This window comes from Nansenia antarctica, assembly GCF_963989245.1.
Source record: "Nansenia antarctica genome assembly, chromosome: 16".
NCBI classification, from domain to species: Eukaryota; Metazoa; Chordata; class Actinopteri; order Argentiniformes; family Microstomatidae; genus Nansenia; species Nansenia antarctica.
Window position 1 is genome coordinate 19,226,663 of NC_137686.1, and position 16,095 is coordinate 19,242,757.

The 16,095-nt window shown below is 42.2% G+C and overlaps 1 protein-coding gene across 1 annotated transcript; it reads right to left on the bottom strand.

Moving 5' to 3' along the window:
- Positions 1 to 1,140: 1,140 nt before the first annotated feature.
- On the bottom strand, positions 1,141 to 15,943 carry LOC308171512 (RNA-binding Raly-like protein; the record flags this gene model as incomplete). The annotated part of the gene is made up of 7 exons (XM_080546383.1): positions 1,141 to 1,173; positions 1,451 to 1,608; positions 2,061 to 2,174; positions 2,577 to 2,773; positions 4,002 to 4,049; positions 4,170 to 4,245; positions 15,688 to 15,943. The coding sequence occupies 7 exons, from the start codon at positions 15,941 to 15,943 to the stop codon at positions 1,141 to 1,143; spliced, it is 882 nt and encodes a 293-aa protein (XP_080402509.1).
- Between the last annotated feature and the right edge of the window lie 152 nt (positions 15,944 to 16,095).

Genomic DNA, 16,095 nt, shown 5'->3' on the forward strand with positions numbered 1-16,095 from the left:
AGTCACAATTCCAATTACATGCTGATCATAAAAATAGTTGTTTTTTTTAGACCAAATCTCCAAAACAACAAAAAATGCTCATCCCATCAGTCCATCCATCTCCTCTTCACCTTGGAGAAATTACTTTGCTTTGAAAATCCTGTCCTTTGGCTTAGTGTACATGTCGGCACCCCGACACGACACCCCATGCTGTAGACATAGTAGTAAAAATAGACTGAGGATGACGCAGTAGTGTACAATCATACATGAATCATAACGGATGTTTGAAGAAGGATAAATCATTGATGAGGAGAACAAATGTAATAAATGAATTGATACTTGGATGTACAGTCGGAGATTATTTACTCAGAACAAAAGTGTTGTGGAAAATCTGCATTTTAAGAACACACAAGGCTCATGTCTTTATAAGCACACAAACACATAAGAGTTCATATGAGCCTTCTTTAGTCTTTTTCCTTTCAATGTAAAAGGTCCGTGTCCTCTATTAATGCTGCTGGTATCACTTCTTCAAATTCCAATAAGGCTTCATTTTCTCACACTAAGGAACAGACAAATAACACACAAACAGACCATATTCATCATCATCATCATCATCATCATCCTCATCATCCTCATCATCACCATGAATGTCTTCAGAAAACACACTCCCGACAACAGCTTTTGAGAAAACATTAGTGGGTTCAGAGAGGGTTCAGTACTGAGTTGTTTTTGCATCCAAAGGAGAATCGAGGGACACTGAAATGCAAACAAGCTATTTCAGGGGAAAGGCGGGATAAGATAAGAGTTGATCTGTTTGGCTGCTCAGACGGTGGTAACAGGGGTAAGTGCCAAGAAACTGCTGTTCTACGCTCACAGTCATTGGGAATGACAGGCCATTTAGGGAAACAGTGTGGCGAATTAAACTAGAAGATGATGATAGCCTTTTTCTGATTCTCACTCTCCTTTTAAGTAAAAAACTAAGTCAATTTTCTAATCTCAAATGGAGCATGGAAATCCTTGGGGGGGGGGGGGGGGGTTGTGTGATAAATGTTTTTTAGTTTGTTCCAGTTTGACAGAAACTAAATTGAGCTAGAATTGTTTCAATTTGTTTGTATCAATACACTTGTATTTGGTTCAACCAAGCATGAGTACGGACCTTGTTCAGTTGTCTATGTCTGATATGTGATTTTCAATCTGTAAAAAAAGAGAAAAATACAATAAGCAATGATGCAGTTCCCTCGCGCATTTTTCCCCCTCAAGCAGTCGTACGCTTAAACTAGGTATGGCTTTCTCTCAGAGGCATTCAACCTGAGAATGCTGCTGTTGAACCTGACCAGATGTCAATCAGACAGACTGTCTATGACAGCTCAACAGTCGATCCATTTCCTGACATTTCCTCACAGGAAGTCATTAGGACAGCAGAGCACCCTATGACCCCATTCAGCCTTGACAAATAAATTGGCACATTCACCATATTGTTGATGCCTTCATCATCATAGTCATCCTCGCCTCCATCTGTCATCTCGCCAGCCTCCATCTCCACAGGCCCCTCGTCCTCGTCCTCCCCAGAGTGTTCTGCTGTGTCATGATGGAGAGCCTCGTACACCTCTTCTTGTTTCTTCTGGACTTCTGAGAGAGAGAGGGAACGTGTGTGTGTGTGTGTGTGTGTGTGTGGTGAAAGAGAGAGAGAGAGAGACAGAGAGAGAGAGAGAAAAGAGAAAGAGGACAGAAAGGGGGCATAAAGGACAACTTCAACGTCAGAGGAATATAATTGAATTCAACTGAACACGGCTAATTCCTGTGGGGTGTAATTGGTGACTAACCACTCATGTAGAAACCTCTCTTTTCTCCATGCACTGTCAGCCAGGTCTATCCGGAGGCACAGATTCACCCATTCCACCATGAACACTAGTCACAGTGTGTTGTTCAGTGGAACACTCTGCCTGTACTTTCCCCTGCCCCCTCCCCCCTCCCCCCTACCCCCTCCTCCTCCCCCCTACCCCCTCCCCCCTACCCCCTCCTCCTCCCGTCCAACCATCCCAGCACTCTGACAGGCTCTCCTCCTAAGCCCCCTCTCTTACCCGCCTCTGAGCGATGCTGCTTCTCAATCTTCTCCAGCCGCCCCAGCAGGGAGTCGATCCGAGTCTTGATCTGTGACAGCTCCCGCTTGATCGTTACGAGTTGGTCTGACTTCACTGAACACACCATGGAAATAGAGCAGACAAATTATATCGTTTTTTGGAATGTGCCTACAGATGCATTTTCTAGAATGACTGCACTCATATTGGTGGACTATCTCAGCCCTTAGGACTGACACCATGCAATGGTGATGGGTGGGGTCGGAGGGTCATGGCTATGATCATGGAGATAGAGTATAATATCGTACAACGTGATGTAGGGGTAGGTGATGAGAATTCCAGTAATGGCTGGTGATCAGGGGGTGATAAACAGGACACGGGCAGATGTTCAAGGCTGGGCTGAAGGGACGAGGAAGACAGCGGGGGAGGCTGGGGGGGGGGGGGGGGGGGATTTGGGGAGGACAGATGGGGAAGATAGAGGGGGATGCATGGCAGGAAAAGGGAAAGAGATAGACATACGCTTAGGGGCCGCCACCGAGGAACCAGTGGTTAGAGGTCTAGAAGAGGAGGAAGAGGAGGAGGAAGAGGAGGAGGAGCAGGTCCTGACAGGGAAGGAGGATTTCACTCTGCGTGTAGATGGGGCGACTACACGGGAGCGCTTGATGGGAATCACTGCTCGAGTCTGGGGCGCGACGCGCCCGTGGTATTCAAACAGTCTGGGGGAGGGGGAGGGGGAAGGGGGTAAACATCTCAGGAAGCATACAAAGCCTAGTACAATGGTACCCTACAGGATTTAGCTACAACACAATTCAGAATATGCAAAGATGATACTTAACTTGATATGTATCTATGTATGTATGTATATATAAATGTGCAATAACACTATGTGCAATATGACAACCCTAGTCGTCTATCTGTACAGTATAGTATAGTGGATAGTGTACATAGCCTTTATTTATGTAAACCAGCTCCTTCCCTTCTTGTGTTTTTTTTAAAGTTTTTTTTAAAAGTTTTTTTTCTTTCCTAACACCAGGGGAGCCACCCCTCCTAAATGTCGTTGTTTGGTACCTGTACTGTAGCAATGACAATAAATACCATTAATTAATTCATTAATTCATTCATATTCAATTATTTCACAACATTTTTATTTTTTTAAACCACACAGTACTTGAGTCGATGAAGTACCACCAGGCAAAAATATTTTAAACTGCATAACAAACTAGTATGGTCACCATCTGTATCTTACTATCAGAATCGTATTATCAATTCTGAGATTAATATCAATAATAACGTGATAGCAAAAATAATAGTGTTATAGCAATCCTCAGTTCTCAAAACCGAAAGATTGACTTTCCAGGAAGGCGGCTGAGGAGAACTGTTCTCTGAAAACTGAACACGTAAACAAAGCAATGAAAATGTCAAAATGAAGATGCATGCTTCGCCTCGTCTGAGTCAGTGACCACCCAGGGAACTATCTGACATTCACCCCTCGCTTCGGCAGATAAAAGCACCATTAGTCAGCTCAGTGGAGGGAAATAAAACCTCACAAATATGACATTCATTATGCTTTTAATGATGTGATTTCTTTTTCCCTCAGTCCGAAATGGAGCGATTCCCTAAACCTTATTCTCTATAAAACTGTGTTTTATAATTAACTCGGTGATGCAGAGGGGCAGAGAGGGGCCATGAGCGGAAGGACAAAGAGAAAATGTGTGTGTGAGAAAGAGAGGGACAGGGAAAGACTGAGAACATAACTCTACTTTTTCAACAGACATACTGTATTTCCGTTCTGTATTCATGACTTATATACAGTACCAGTCAAAAGTTTGGACACAATTTCCCATTCAATTGAATCGGGAAGTGTGTCCAAACTTTTGACTAGTACCGTACTATATTATTTCAATAATATATTTCAATATTGTCTTTCTTGACTGTGGTACATACCTACTGTAGAAATCGTCCCTGTAGTAGTCATAGTCAAACTCATAGCCACTGTCAAGACAGACAAAAATGATCATATTGACACGTAGTTAAATATGCAGTATAGTCATCCAGAAATAGGACAAGGAAAGGTAGTCTGATTGGGATCAACATTAGGATCAAGTGCCCCACCTGTAGAGAGAGGAGAGGGGCCGCTTGGAGGCCACCTTGGGCCTGTAGGGTTTCGGTTCTCCGGCCATGTTTATGTCTGTAACAGAAATATCATAACTTCAATATTGCATAGAGTACAGACATACAAACAGACATTCAGGTACAGAAAAGACAAAGAAACACACACACACACACACACACAAGATTGTAATGTGAGGTTGTGACACAGTACACGATCCACACACCCTCCCATCCCTGACACCCTCCTCACACACACACACCACATCCATCTCTTTCCTCTTCATCCTCATTTTTCCTCCTGACAATCACGAAAGTTCTCACATTGTTTTATTGACTCTGTATGACACACATACAGACACACATGCAAGTGTGCGAACACGCATGCATGCACGCGCACACACACACACACACACACACACACACACACACACTCTCACACACACACACACACACACACACCACACACTGACACAATTAAAGTTGAAACCCTCAGCTGGCACCGCATAATTGGATATGACGCTAATTAGAACATTTCCATCTGAGGAGATGAAACACTAGTCTGAGGTGAGACCAGAGGAGGAGGTGAGCTGCCTCACGCAGGCCTGCCTCCCGTAGCTCCAGCTACTGTGTGATGATGTCAGACACCGGTAGATCCCACCGGAGGCTGGCAGAGAGGTTTCATGCTGTCTTTCTTCTTCTGCTTTTGTCTGAGTAACCTCATTCACTAGCAGATTGCTGACATCTTGCCTACGCAAAGCAATCCTACTTTTCAGTGGAAGGGTGTCAGCTTTGGCACTGAACACAACCGTAGGTTGTACAATCCTTGTCAGAGTAAGCCGATTTCTGAGTTTCAACAGCAAACCGTTTGTGACAGCGGCTGGTGAAAGAGGGAACAAGTCGGGAACCAATCGAAACTTTCGGACTTTTATTCAGAAAAATGTAAATACATTTTATATACATACAATGTAAATGAATGTAAATACATACTTTTTGCCGTTCACACATGAGCTAAATGCCCTACGTGTTGTGCCGTGTTGCGCCTTTTCACACACGTCAATGGCATTCCCGGGTTTGCATGAGCTACGTGAATCACGCATTCAACTGGATGCAGAACTGGACGTGAATTCGAATGAGACAGGCACGTGAGACTGCATCTGCCATATATCATACCTCCGTTTTATATGTATTTACCATCATATTTTTCACATTAATTTAACAGCGAGTCAACTCGTATTAGTAATCTAGCTAAGTAAGTAAGCTAGCTAACCATGATTGGAAATTAAGTAGCTTCCAGTTGTGGAATTGTATTTAGTAGTAGCGATTCGGGGTCTGGGACAGTTCTTATGCGCTCTGCACTGCGGGCTCTCTCCCTGATGATTGCGTGATGCAGGACAGCTGTGGGAGGAGATGGTGTGGGTGCACTGCTCCGTAATGCATCTATATCACAAAATGTACATTTGATAAGTAAGTAAGCTAGCTAAGTAAGCAATCTAGCTAACTATGATTGGAAATGAATTAGTATCCAGTTGTGGAATTATATTCATCACTACTTTGGCTGATGTGATGTGGGTTAACTAGCCAACTCCGTAACATCAGCGGAGCAAACCAAAAGTACAAAGTGAGAAACTACTAGATGTGATTGGGTTAACTTGTTCCACGTGAAAACGTCTTGCGTCAGACATACGTAACCCTCTACGTGACGGACGAGGCAATGTTCATGCTTCTGTTCACACCTAAGCCTTCCCGGTAAAATCACACAAGGTCCTGACCAGGGTAATTGCCTGAACGAATTTCTCTATAAATCGCGTTCACACATAACCCTTAAGCTGTGTTAGTTGACTAGCGAGTGTTTCGTTGACTTTCAACAACGTTGGAATTTATTTACACAAAAGTCTGAACATTTGGTCGGTTGCCGACTTGTTCCCCCTTTCACCAGCTTTTTTTTAAGATGCATTATTTAGCATTCTCTCTATTCTATAGTCAGGAGGAGGTTATCTAAAAGCTTTCCCGTCCTGAGCGGCAACTCTTTCTTCCTGCCAAGAGCACTATCTATCTTATGAGATGGCATCGTTGTTTCAGCTCATTTGACTGTTAGCCTCTGCTCAATCTCAGCCCAATCAACCCGGAGTGCTCTCAAGGTCACCAAACCACACACACACACACACACACACACACACACACACACAGGCGTGCACACACCACTGATCTATAGGGAACATAGGCACACACACACACTCACACACAGACACACACACACACACAATCACACACAGAGCCCTGTGTAAGGGATGAGTCATGGCTTAAAAACTTACACTGGCAGGTGGGCAATGACAGCCTTAGGTCTGTTCTAGTTACACACTACCCTGCTATGGATGGTACAAGTAGATGACAGAAGTCATGGGCTGCAAATTGAACGGGTAATAATTATAATAAATAATATAATTATATAATTATTATTATTATTATTATAATTATAAAAGAAATCGACAACAACCTACAGTATGAATGAAACAAATAACTCCAACTGGATATAGTACTGTAAACAATATGTGACAGCAGCTAGTGGAAGCAGGAGGGTTGGCAACTGCCCACTCAACCGATTACTCACCGAATCCATTGCATTGCAATGTTTTGACATGACTAGCGAGTGTGTCATTGATTCTCAACAACGTTGACATTTATTTACATTTTTCGGAATAAAAGTCGGAAACATTTTGATTGGTTGCCGACTGTTTCCCGCTTTCACCAGCTGCTGTCACTTACAATATGTCTGTGACAATTCAAGCTCAGTGCTTTCCTAAGAGACATGGAGAATTATTATAAAGCAAGCACTCCAGCCCCTGCTGAGGTCACTAATGAAAGAGCAGGGCACTCAGAAGCACTCTAAATGAGCACGGTGCCATCCAGTCAGGAACATACCGTCCTGTGATTAATCACTGTCATTATTTTAATCACATACACATCTGTGTGTGTGTGTGTGTGTGTGTGTGTGTGTGTGTGTGTGTGTGTGTGTGTGTGTGTGTGTGTGTGTGTGTGTGTGTGTGTGTGTGTGCGCGCGCGTGTGTGTGTGTGTGTGTGTGTGTGTGTGTGTGTGTGTGTGTGTGTGTGTGCGTGTGTGTGCGTGTGTAAGAAAGGAGACATACTGTATGGTGTGTAGCTAAGCGATAAACACAAGAGATATTGTGGTATCATGGTGAAATGATTCTGAGAACTAGCATTTCTACAATTACGTGGGTATAATAACGTGAAAAAGCAAGATCCCAGCCAGTGATCCCCGCCAGCGACCTTTCCAATAAAACAATGAGAGCAAAAGAAAAATGAGCAAGTAGACGAGCAGCAGAGAAAGAGAGAGATGAGACTGAGAGATAAGAGTGAGAGATAAGAGTTAGAAAAGTACATGAATGTGTACCATCACAAGGTTTGCAAAATTCCCGTTTGGGAAACTTTCTGATAATATCCAATGTTTTCATATGGGTTTCTCAAACTTACGAGGATTTTGCAACCCTACCATCACTGATAGACTAAAGACCATCTCTTTCGTTTTTCTTTAACCCCCTATACATTAACTGGGAAAGAAAAATCCTATCTGCTAAAAGACATGGTATGACGATATTCATTAGAAGTTGGCTCAAGTGCAGATCATGTAATAGGTATAGATTGTTTGTACAACCTAATGAAAATGAAAATTATTTAATTTATTATTTGAGACATAAGCAGATCGTCTTCTTAGCACACAGGATTTCTATCTACTTATTTGGTTATCGCTGTCATTTACCATTTACCTAAACTTGATTGGCAAACTTACACTTACACAGGGATTCATCAACTGGACTGCCGGAATGGATTTAACGGGACTCTGTCACAGAACTACATCAACTGGACTGTGTTATGTGCTATGCCTGCGCTATGAGCCCTCTGAGAAATCTTTATCTCTCCCTCAAGAGTTTTTTTTTTGTCAAATCTTCTCTCCATCCATATTAATGAGACTGTATTCGATTACTAACTCACAAGAGGTGTGTGTGTGTGTGTGTGTGTGTGTGTGTGTGTGTGTGTGTATGTGTGTGTGTGTGTGTGTGTGTGTGCGTGTGCGTGTGCGTGTGTGTGTGTGTGTGTATATATTTGTGTGTTTTAGATGTTCCACTTCCGATCCACTCTCCCTGTCCTTGAGGTCTTTGTCATTTTGTCAGTCAGTCGTTGTCCACACATAATTATGACCAGCTTCACAGACAAGGCTTAAGCCTAATCCTAGACGAAAAAGCATCTAAAATGGAGATTTTACATTGTAAGTGTGATTTAGTCCAGGCGCTGGCTCACTCATTGGGGTTCAGTGTCTTGCCCAAGGACACCTCAACACATGGCCAGCCGGGGATCGAACCGCCGAACCACCGACATTGCGATCATAAGATGCCGGCTCTACCTCCTGAGCCACAGCCGCCCCATTATGTACCTCTGTGCCATAAATATTTAGCAAAGGTGCTGCCTTGCAAGCCTCTATGTATGAGTGAACCCTGTTACAGTAAAAACTCAATTGTCATACAGAATACATCCACAGGGTGTTTGAAGAAACAACAGTCTGTGTTTGAGGAACTCTAAACTGCTAACGGGGGGCTCTCAAAGTCTTTGCAACCGTCTCAGGAAACAGCATGCGACTGGGAGAGTGTTGAATAATTTGTGTGTCTATTTGGCTGTGTGTCCTTATGTCTGAGTGTGCTTGTGTGAATGAACAAAATGTTGGTGAAAGACTTCCTGTGTGTCTACACAGTGAATATGAAATTTGGGGAGCCAAAAAAACGATATCATGACATGATATTATGCATATTTTTGGTGCTCTTAAGCGCTGAAAAATCTTGACGGAAGACTTGACTTAAATCTCACTTGTCACTTGACTAATTCTCTTATCTGGTCTTTTTTCAAGGGCATGACTGGTTCCTCCTGAGTCTGTTTCTTCAAGCTGGAGCGAGAGTGACAGGCTGATGTTGATGCAGACGCTGTGTCTGTCTCTGGGAGATGACCTCTGGATCACTCAAGGGAGAAGGCATCTCCACCTGTCAGCTTAGACATAGCACTCTCTCCAAGGGGGATATGATGACAGGAAGGCCAACACGACTCTCAGCCTCTCTCTCAATGTTCTCTCCCTGATCTGAACTGCAGATTTCCCAAGAGGATAGTAGTCTTATAAGAATGTGTTACGTTGAGGGATCATGGTGTGAAGCTCAATCTTATCATCTCGTCTTTCGAAAATGCACGTTTTGTTTTTCCCAAAAAGATATAAAGCGTATTAGCCTACTGCTGTAAATGTGGCATCTGATGTTAGAGCGAGAAGCTGCACTTTAAGGTGTTATCTTTTTTTTCAACAAACGATTATGTCATTTCAAAAGCAAAAACATTCCAACAACAGTCCGTGGGCAAGTCTCCTACTGCTATTGTGTGCACTTGCTATCTTGCTTTGGTGTCTTTGAAACCAGAACAATAACATTAGAATAGCCTGAGGTGATTGTTGCAATTTGATATTATGTCTGAACTTTTATACATGTTCCTCCTTTTCATATTTGGTCCTCGCTCTGCATGATGTAACCAGGCGCCTGGTGAGTGCAACGTTCTTCAACAGTCCATCCCCTTGAGAATGACTTCACTTCTCCCTCAACACACTTGTTATTCTGCGCTACTGTTCTGTTCAGGCATCTGCCACGACCGCCCGCCTGCCCGCCTGCCCGCCAGCCCGCCTGCCCGCCTGCCTGAAGAAACCACACATCTGTTGTGGAACTTTGATCTCTCATTCATGAGTTTGTTGTTCTGGAGTTTGGACGGTTACCAAGACAGGTGATACATGATCCAGTAAGGGAGCTTCCTCCTTTGCCTATTTATGATGATTTGTGACATTTTTGTTCATTAGGTCTATTATCATTATCATCATAATCATCATAATAATAATAATAATAATACTATTTTTTTTACTTGTCAGTCAATTGTTGGAATTTTGTATTTTATGCTCGAGGCAAGGGGTCAGCCATAGACAGCAACCCTGGAGCAATTAGGGGTTTAGTGCCTTGCTCAAGGACACCTCGACACATGGCCAGCCGGCCTCGAACCGCCGACCAGTGGAAGGTGCCGACCTTGCGATCATTAGACGCCGGCTCTACCGCCTGAGCCACAGTCGCCCCTCATCATCATCATCATCATCATCATCATCCTCATCATCATCATCATCATCATCATCCTCCTACTCCTCATCCTCATCACCTTACCTATGTTACTCTCAACAATACTGTACTGATCAACTGTAAGACTCTAAATTATTATTCTAAAAAAGCATAACAGCAGTTGTGATGTAGGACACACATACGACACACATATGCACAACCACATATCTCTGCAAATCGAAAGTTGGTTGACTGCGTTAGTATTATTTTTTTCTTATTAACAAGTAGGAATAGTGTTGTTTCTTATGGTCAATGAAGACTCATCAGTTAATAATAAAATTATTATTATTATTATTATTATTATTAAAAAACGTAGTAGTGGCAGGAACGACTGTCTGCCTTAGGCTAATAAAGAAAAAGTAGTCCATCAGAACAGACATTCAATAAAAAATAAAAATAAAATAGGCTATAAGTGGTCTGTCTAGGGCTAATTGCACGCTTAGAAGCCTACAGTACATTTAAGAAATAGTGTAAATTAATTTAGTTGATTGATTCCGAAACTATTCTAATGTCTATTGATCATTTAAAAATGACCGGCGTTTATACTCACATCTTTGATTGCGGCGTCTGCCTTTGTACATTGTCATGATGACGAAAGAGACGCGGTTTCGCGGGAGTAGTGTTTCGCGGGAGTAGTGATGCTCAAGTCCTGTCAACTTTGCCGACCGTCTATTCTTTCCCCATCTCATCTATAGAAACCCGAGCCACTTCAGACGATACCATTACACAACTACTCCAGGGGGAGCCCCCGCTTCAACTGTTCCATCATGGTTCAGCATCCGACGACTATGCACATCTCAGAGACATGAAATCAACAGTGGCACAGTCCAGCAGTGTCATATTACACCAGGGGACAGAACTATTTCCCAGCAGGAGCAAACAGCACATCACTGTCATTCAGTAACATTAAACATAAAACACACAAACACGCGCGCGCGCGCACGGGCACACACACACACACACACACACACACACACTGTACACACACACACACCGGCCTACAGTACACACAAACATGCATTACATGTACACACAATGGCAGCGTGATTGACAGGTTTATCACTGGGGAAATTGCTTTTCCTTATTCAAATTAAGGCTTATTTAATTATTATACACACAGCATCTTGCTCGTTCTTGTCTCTCGGTCTGATGAGAAATCAATTTCCCAATTAATTTGTCTGGAGAATTGGCTTTCACATGTCAGCTGAGGGAGAAAATTGCGTTGTTGCTATTGACATCTCCTCATCCATTCATAAGCCTAATTCAAATGTGGTTGATATGCACAGTAGACAGCTGTGCTGCCTGACACTATGGTGCAGGGAAGGCTCGTGGAGGCAGGTTATTGTAATCCATGGAATGGAATTAGGAATGGTATCAAGCACACTGTGCGTTTGATACCATTGTTAATTCAGTTCCATGCATTACAGTGACCCTGTCCTCCGATTTCTACCTCCATCAGCCTCCACTTCTATAGTGTATACTGGCGATGGGCTATACGCAAGGCTACACTGTTTTCTCCTGTTTGCATGGGGGAGATGAACTTATCTGGTGATTTCCCAGCTGTTAGAGCAATTCAATTCTACTGAAGATGGAGCATGTAAATTACGTCATCTAATTACAGTGACAGGGATGTGCAGCTGTCTGTCTGTCTGTCTGTCTGTCTTTCTGTCTGTCTGTCTGTCTGTCTGTCTGTCTTTCTGTCTGTCTGTATGTCTCACAGTTCCTGTGTTCCACTCTAGAAAGAATAGAGGGCCTCATTAGTGACGTGATGGCTTGATACTGCAGTCAAGAGACATTCTCCTCTGACTTTCAGAGTCTTTGGGAATTTTAAAAGATCCCTTGTGGACAAGCCATTTAACGGCCTGATGCCTGACACTGCATATTCAAAGCAGGTTCTGTCAGATCAAGTTATATCTAATCCTTCTCTCCTCATTTTGAAACCAGTCCAGCCAACATCATCAGTGATTGTGTTTAGCAAACACATCTTAAAATATACAAGGTGTTTGGGGTCAACTCTTTCCAATAGCAATATGCATCATCAGGAGAAAAAAAATCCTATAGCCTACAATGAAAATGTATACATCTGTAAATATATGAAAATGTAAATATGTAAAGTATACACATCTGTTAATATATCCATCTGTAAAATGCATGACACAAACACTGCAGATTGGCTATCACACTCACACGAAAATGAGATCTCAGATCATGAACAGAGAGCTTCCTTAGTGTGAAGCTGTTGAATTGCCTCTATTACTATCCTATGAGCACCACCTAGCGTTCCTTCCTTCACTGAAATCAGCTCATTATTACTTCTGCAACCCACAGCCACTGACAGAGCGAGAATGAACCTACCAGGTCAAAAAGAGACTGATCTATTATACAAACAAAATCATCCATCTTTCAATTGGAACACATTAACATTGCAAATAATAATATTATCAATGTATACTGTACTTGAAAAATATAGAGAACAGATATACAAAAAAGAATCGTCATTAATTGTAAATGGACTGCACTTACTGTATATAAGTGTAATAAGTATAAGTATAGTGTAATATGTATAAGTATAATTGTAAGAGTAAGAGTATTACCATTACCATTAATACCACTGTATTGTGTATGTGTCTCTGTGTAACAAAACATACTAATGATGGTAACCATACTAGCTGCAACGTTTGCAGGAAAAGTGCTATACAAATAAAGGTTATGGGTAAAAAAAAAAATGAATAGGGTTCCATTTGGACTACATAAATTGTTGATTTACCTGTATTTTAATGTTCTATTATATAAAGGACATATCTAACTTGTTGAAAAACGTAGTGGTCGAGCTCAGGCACCTAAATTGTATTTTTTTTAGAATACACTCTGTTAGTTGAATAGGGCTAACAGAGTGGACACTAACAGGGTGGACATTTTGAATTAAAGTTAGCCTTTAGCCTGCCTGTGTTAGCATAATGCCTAGCATGACCATGAATACTTGATGAGGAATCTAATTTGCACTAAACACTTTTTTCAAATTATTCAATTTGATTGATCTCCTCAATATTTAGGCATAACAGGATGGACACGTTATGGTCAACCACATTAAACTCACTTGATAAAAACATAAAAATCAGATGGTAAAAGAGGTAGAAAATCACACAGCTTACCACATTTGAATTTCTCTCCACTGATGTGATGTCACCTCATGAAAGTGATGTGATTGAGAAATATGTTTTGTTTTTTAAAGGGACATTAACACAGCTCAACAGGGTGGACAGTGACCGTAGGGACAAAGATTACATTTTTGGGGATAACAACTATATTTGATTCAATAGATATTGCTCAGAAAATGTTTATAATAATAACATATTTGGAAATGTATATGTTTTTATTAGTTATTTTTTAGACTGAAGTTGAATGAACAACACTGGGGACATGGCAAAATCCCATTTACATCTTTAACCAAAGCTTTTAAAATGTAAAAAAAAAAAAAAAACGTAGAAGCCCATATCATTGTATTCATAATAAATAACAATTGACTACACATGAAAAAACTAATGGAATTTGTATTTGTCCAAATTTAGACAAAATACAACATGATTTGTACTGGGACGGAAAAGGCACCCTATTAAAAAATTACCCTATATGACAAACAAATATGCGATCTATATTGCAGTAACAATATCAGCCACATGGAGGCGCTCAAAGACCATTTGAGAATTGTCTCTCCTGTTTCAGAGATGACACAAGCTGATAACCTTAAAAAATTGGGGGGAAAAGTCAGTGAGCATTTTTAATCCATATTTGCCCAGGATGGTCAACTAGACATTTACAAAAATAGATTCACCCTTATATCAACAGGGAAACAAGTAACAACCAATCGGTTGCCAGCAGACATCGTGATCTGGATCTAAATTGTTTGTGTCTCAGTTAGTGCCCCAGTATGATTGACTGTCTATTTTATTTGCATAAGACACTTAAAGCCATTGTGTTGGAAATTGAGTCATGTCCAATTAAATTAAATTGACTGAATAGCCTGTGGACAGTCTCTCCATGCCATTAAATCTCCTCATGCATTCAATGTTCACCTGCCTGCTGTCCTAACCTGAAGCGAAATCACAGCACATTCATATCAGATAAAGGATTCAGTGTATGCTTTAGAGATGGGACCTCAGTTGAAAAAAAAACAGAATAGCAGAACAAAAGCATATGCAGAGGATGACATTTACCCACAAGAGAGGAAATCCAAAATATGACCCTCACACCGTAAGTTCATTGGCAATAAACTGATTGTATGTGTGCTGTACAGTATGAGACTGTGAACGTGTGAGCGTGTGTGAGCGTGCGTGTGTGTGTTTGTCTGTGCGTGTGTGTGTGTGTGTGTGTGTGTGTGTGTGTGTGTGTGCTTTTATGTCCGCGCGTGCATGGAGGAGTGCAGTGCAATGATTTTGCATAATTAGTGCTTTTGTTCAGAAGGCAAATGTTGAATAAGTGCCTCTCAGTTGTTCTTTCTGTTCGTCACTTGAACAACCTACTGTGAGTGACGTCCACTCAAAAGAGGCCGATTTGAATGGACATAAGCACAAAAGAAAAAACACTATACATTTATGTGGATTTGAATCTGTACACGATTTGCATTTGTATTACGTCCACGTGTGCAAACCACAAATGCGATGTACCTAGCAATCAAGTCAACACGAACATGAATCACAAAGGGGCCATTTGGAGCTAATTACATCTTATAGTGAGCACTATAGTACATCAGTAAATGCTAGCTGAATGCTAACCTTGCAGTTTTACCTACCCCATCCATAATCCCTCTGCCAAAGAAGCATGAGACCGGGGGAAGAGGGATGAAATTTCAGACGTGACCCTATGGACTAGTATTCATATTTCATAAGAGTAGAGGACTGGGAGGCTTTTTTATTTTTCATGGAGGAAGTAGAGAGAACTAATCAATAAGTCATAGAGAGATGATTCACTGTAGAGAGTGCACATTGACAGTACATGTGAGTCTGGACTTTATGGATTCACTTCCTCGTTTTGCTCCTCTTCCTCCTGCAGCTCTGTCCATCTATGACCTGGCTGATCTTCATTCTCCTCCTCATCCTCATTCTCCTCCTCTCCCTGACAGTCACTGCACCTCTCACGCTGTTTTATTTACTCTATATGCAGGATTCAGACACACATGCAGGTGTGCATGCGCGCGCACACACACACACACACACACACACACACACAAACCCTCACACGCACACTCACACGCACGCACGCACACACACACGCACACTCACACACACACTTACACACACAGAATAACAAACCGACATTACCTAAGGACTGGCCAGCGATGACCCTGGTGTTCTCTCCGGTGACCGCAGAGCGCGCCATCCTCTCGCTGACGTACTGAACGAAGGCGAAGCCCTTATGAACCGAGCAGCCCACTATCTTGCCGTACTTGGCGAAGATAACCTCGATGTCGGCCTTGGTGACCACGGCTGTGTTGAGGTTGCCGATGAAAACCCTGGCGTTGAGAGAGCGCGGGTCATTCTTGTTGGTCACGTTGCTGGTCTGATTCTTACCGGTCATCCTACTCAGGCCTGCCTGCTGGAGAGCAGAGACGGAGGTCAGAGGTCAGCCAGGAGGACACACTGTAATGTATGCGGACCGTTGGAATGCGCATTCTGTGTACTCATTATCCGTTAGACGTACACACAGGAATTAATGCGCACTCACGCACA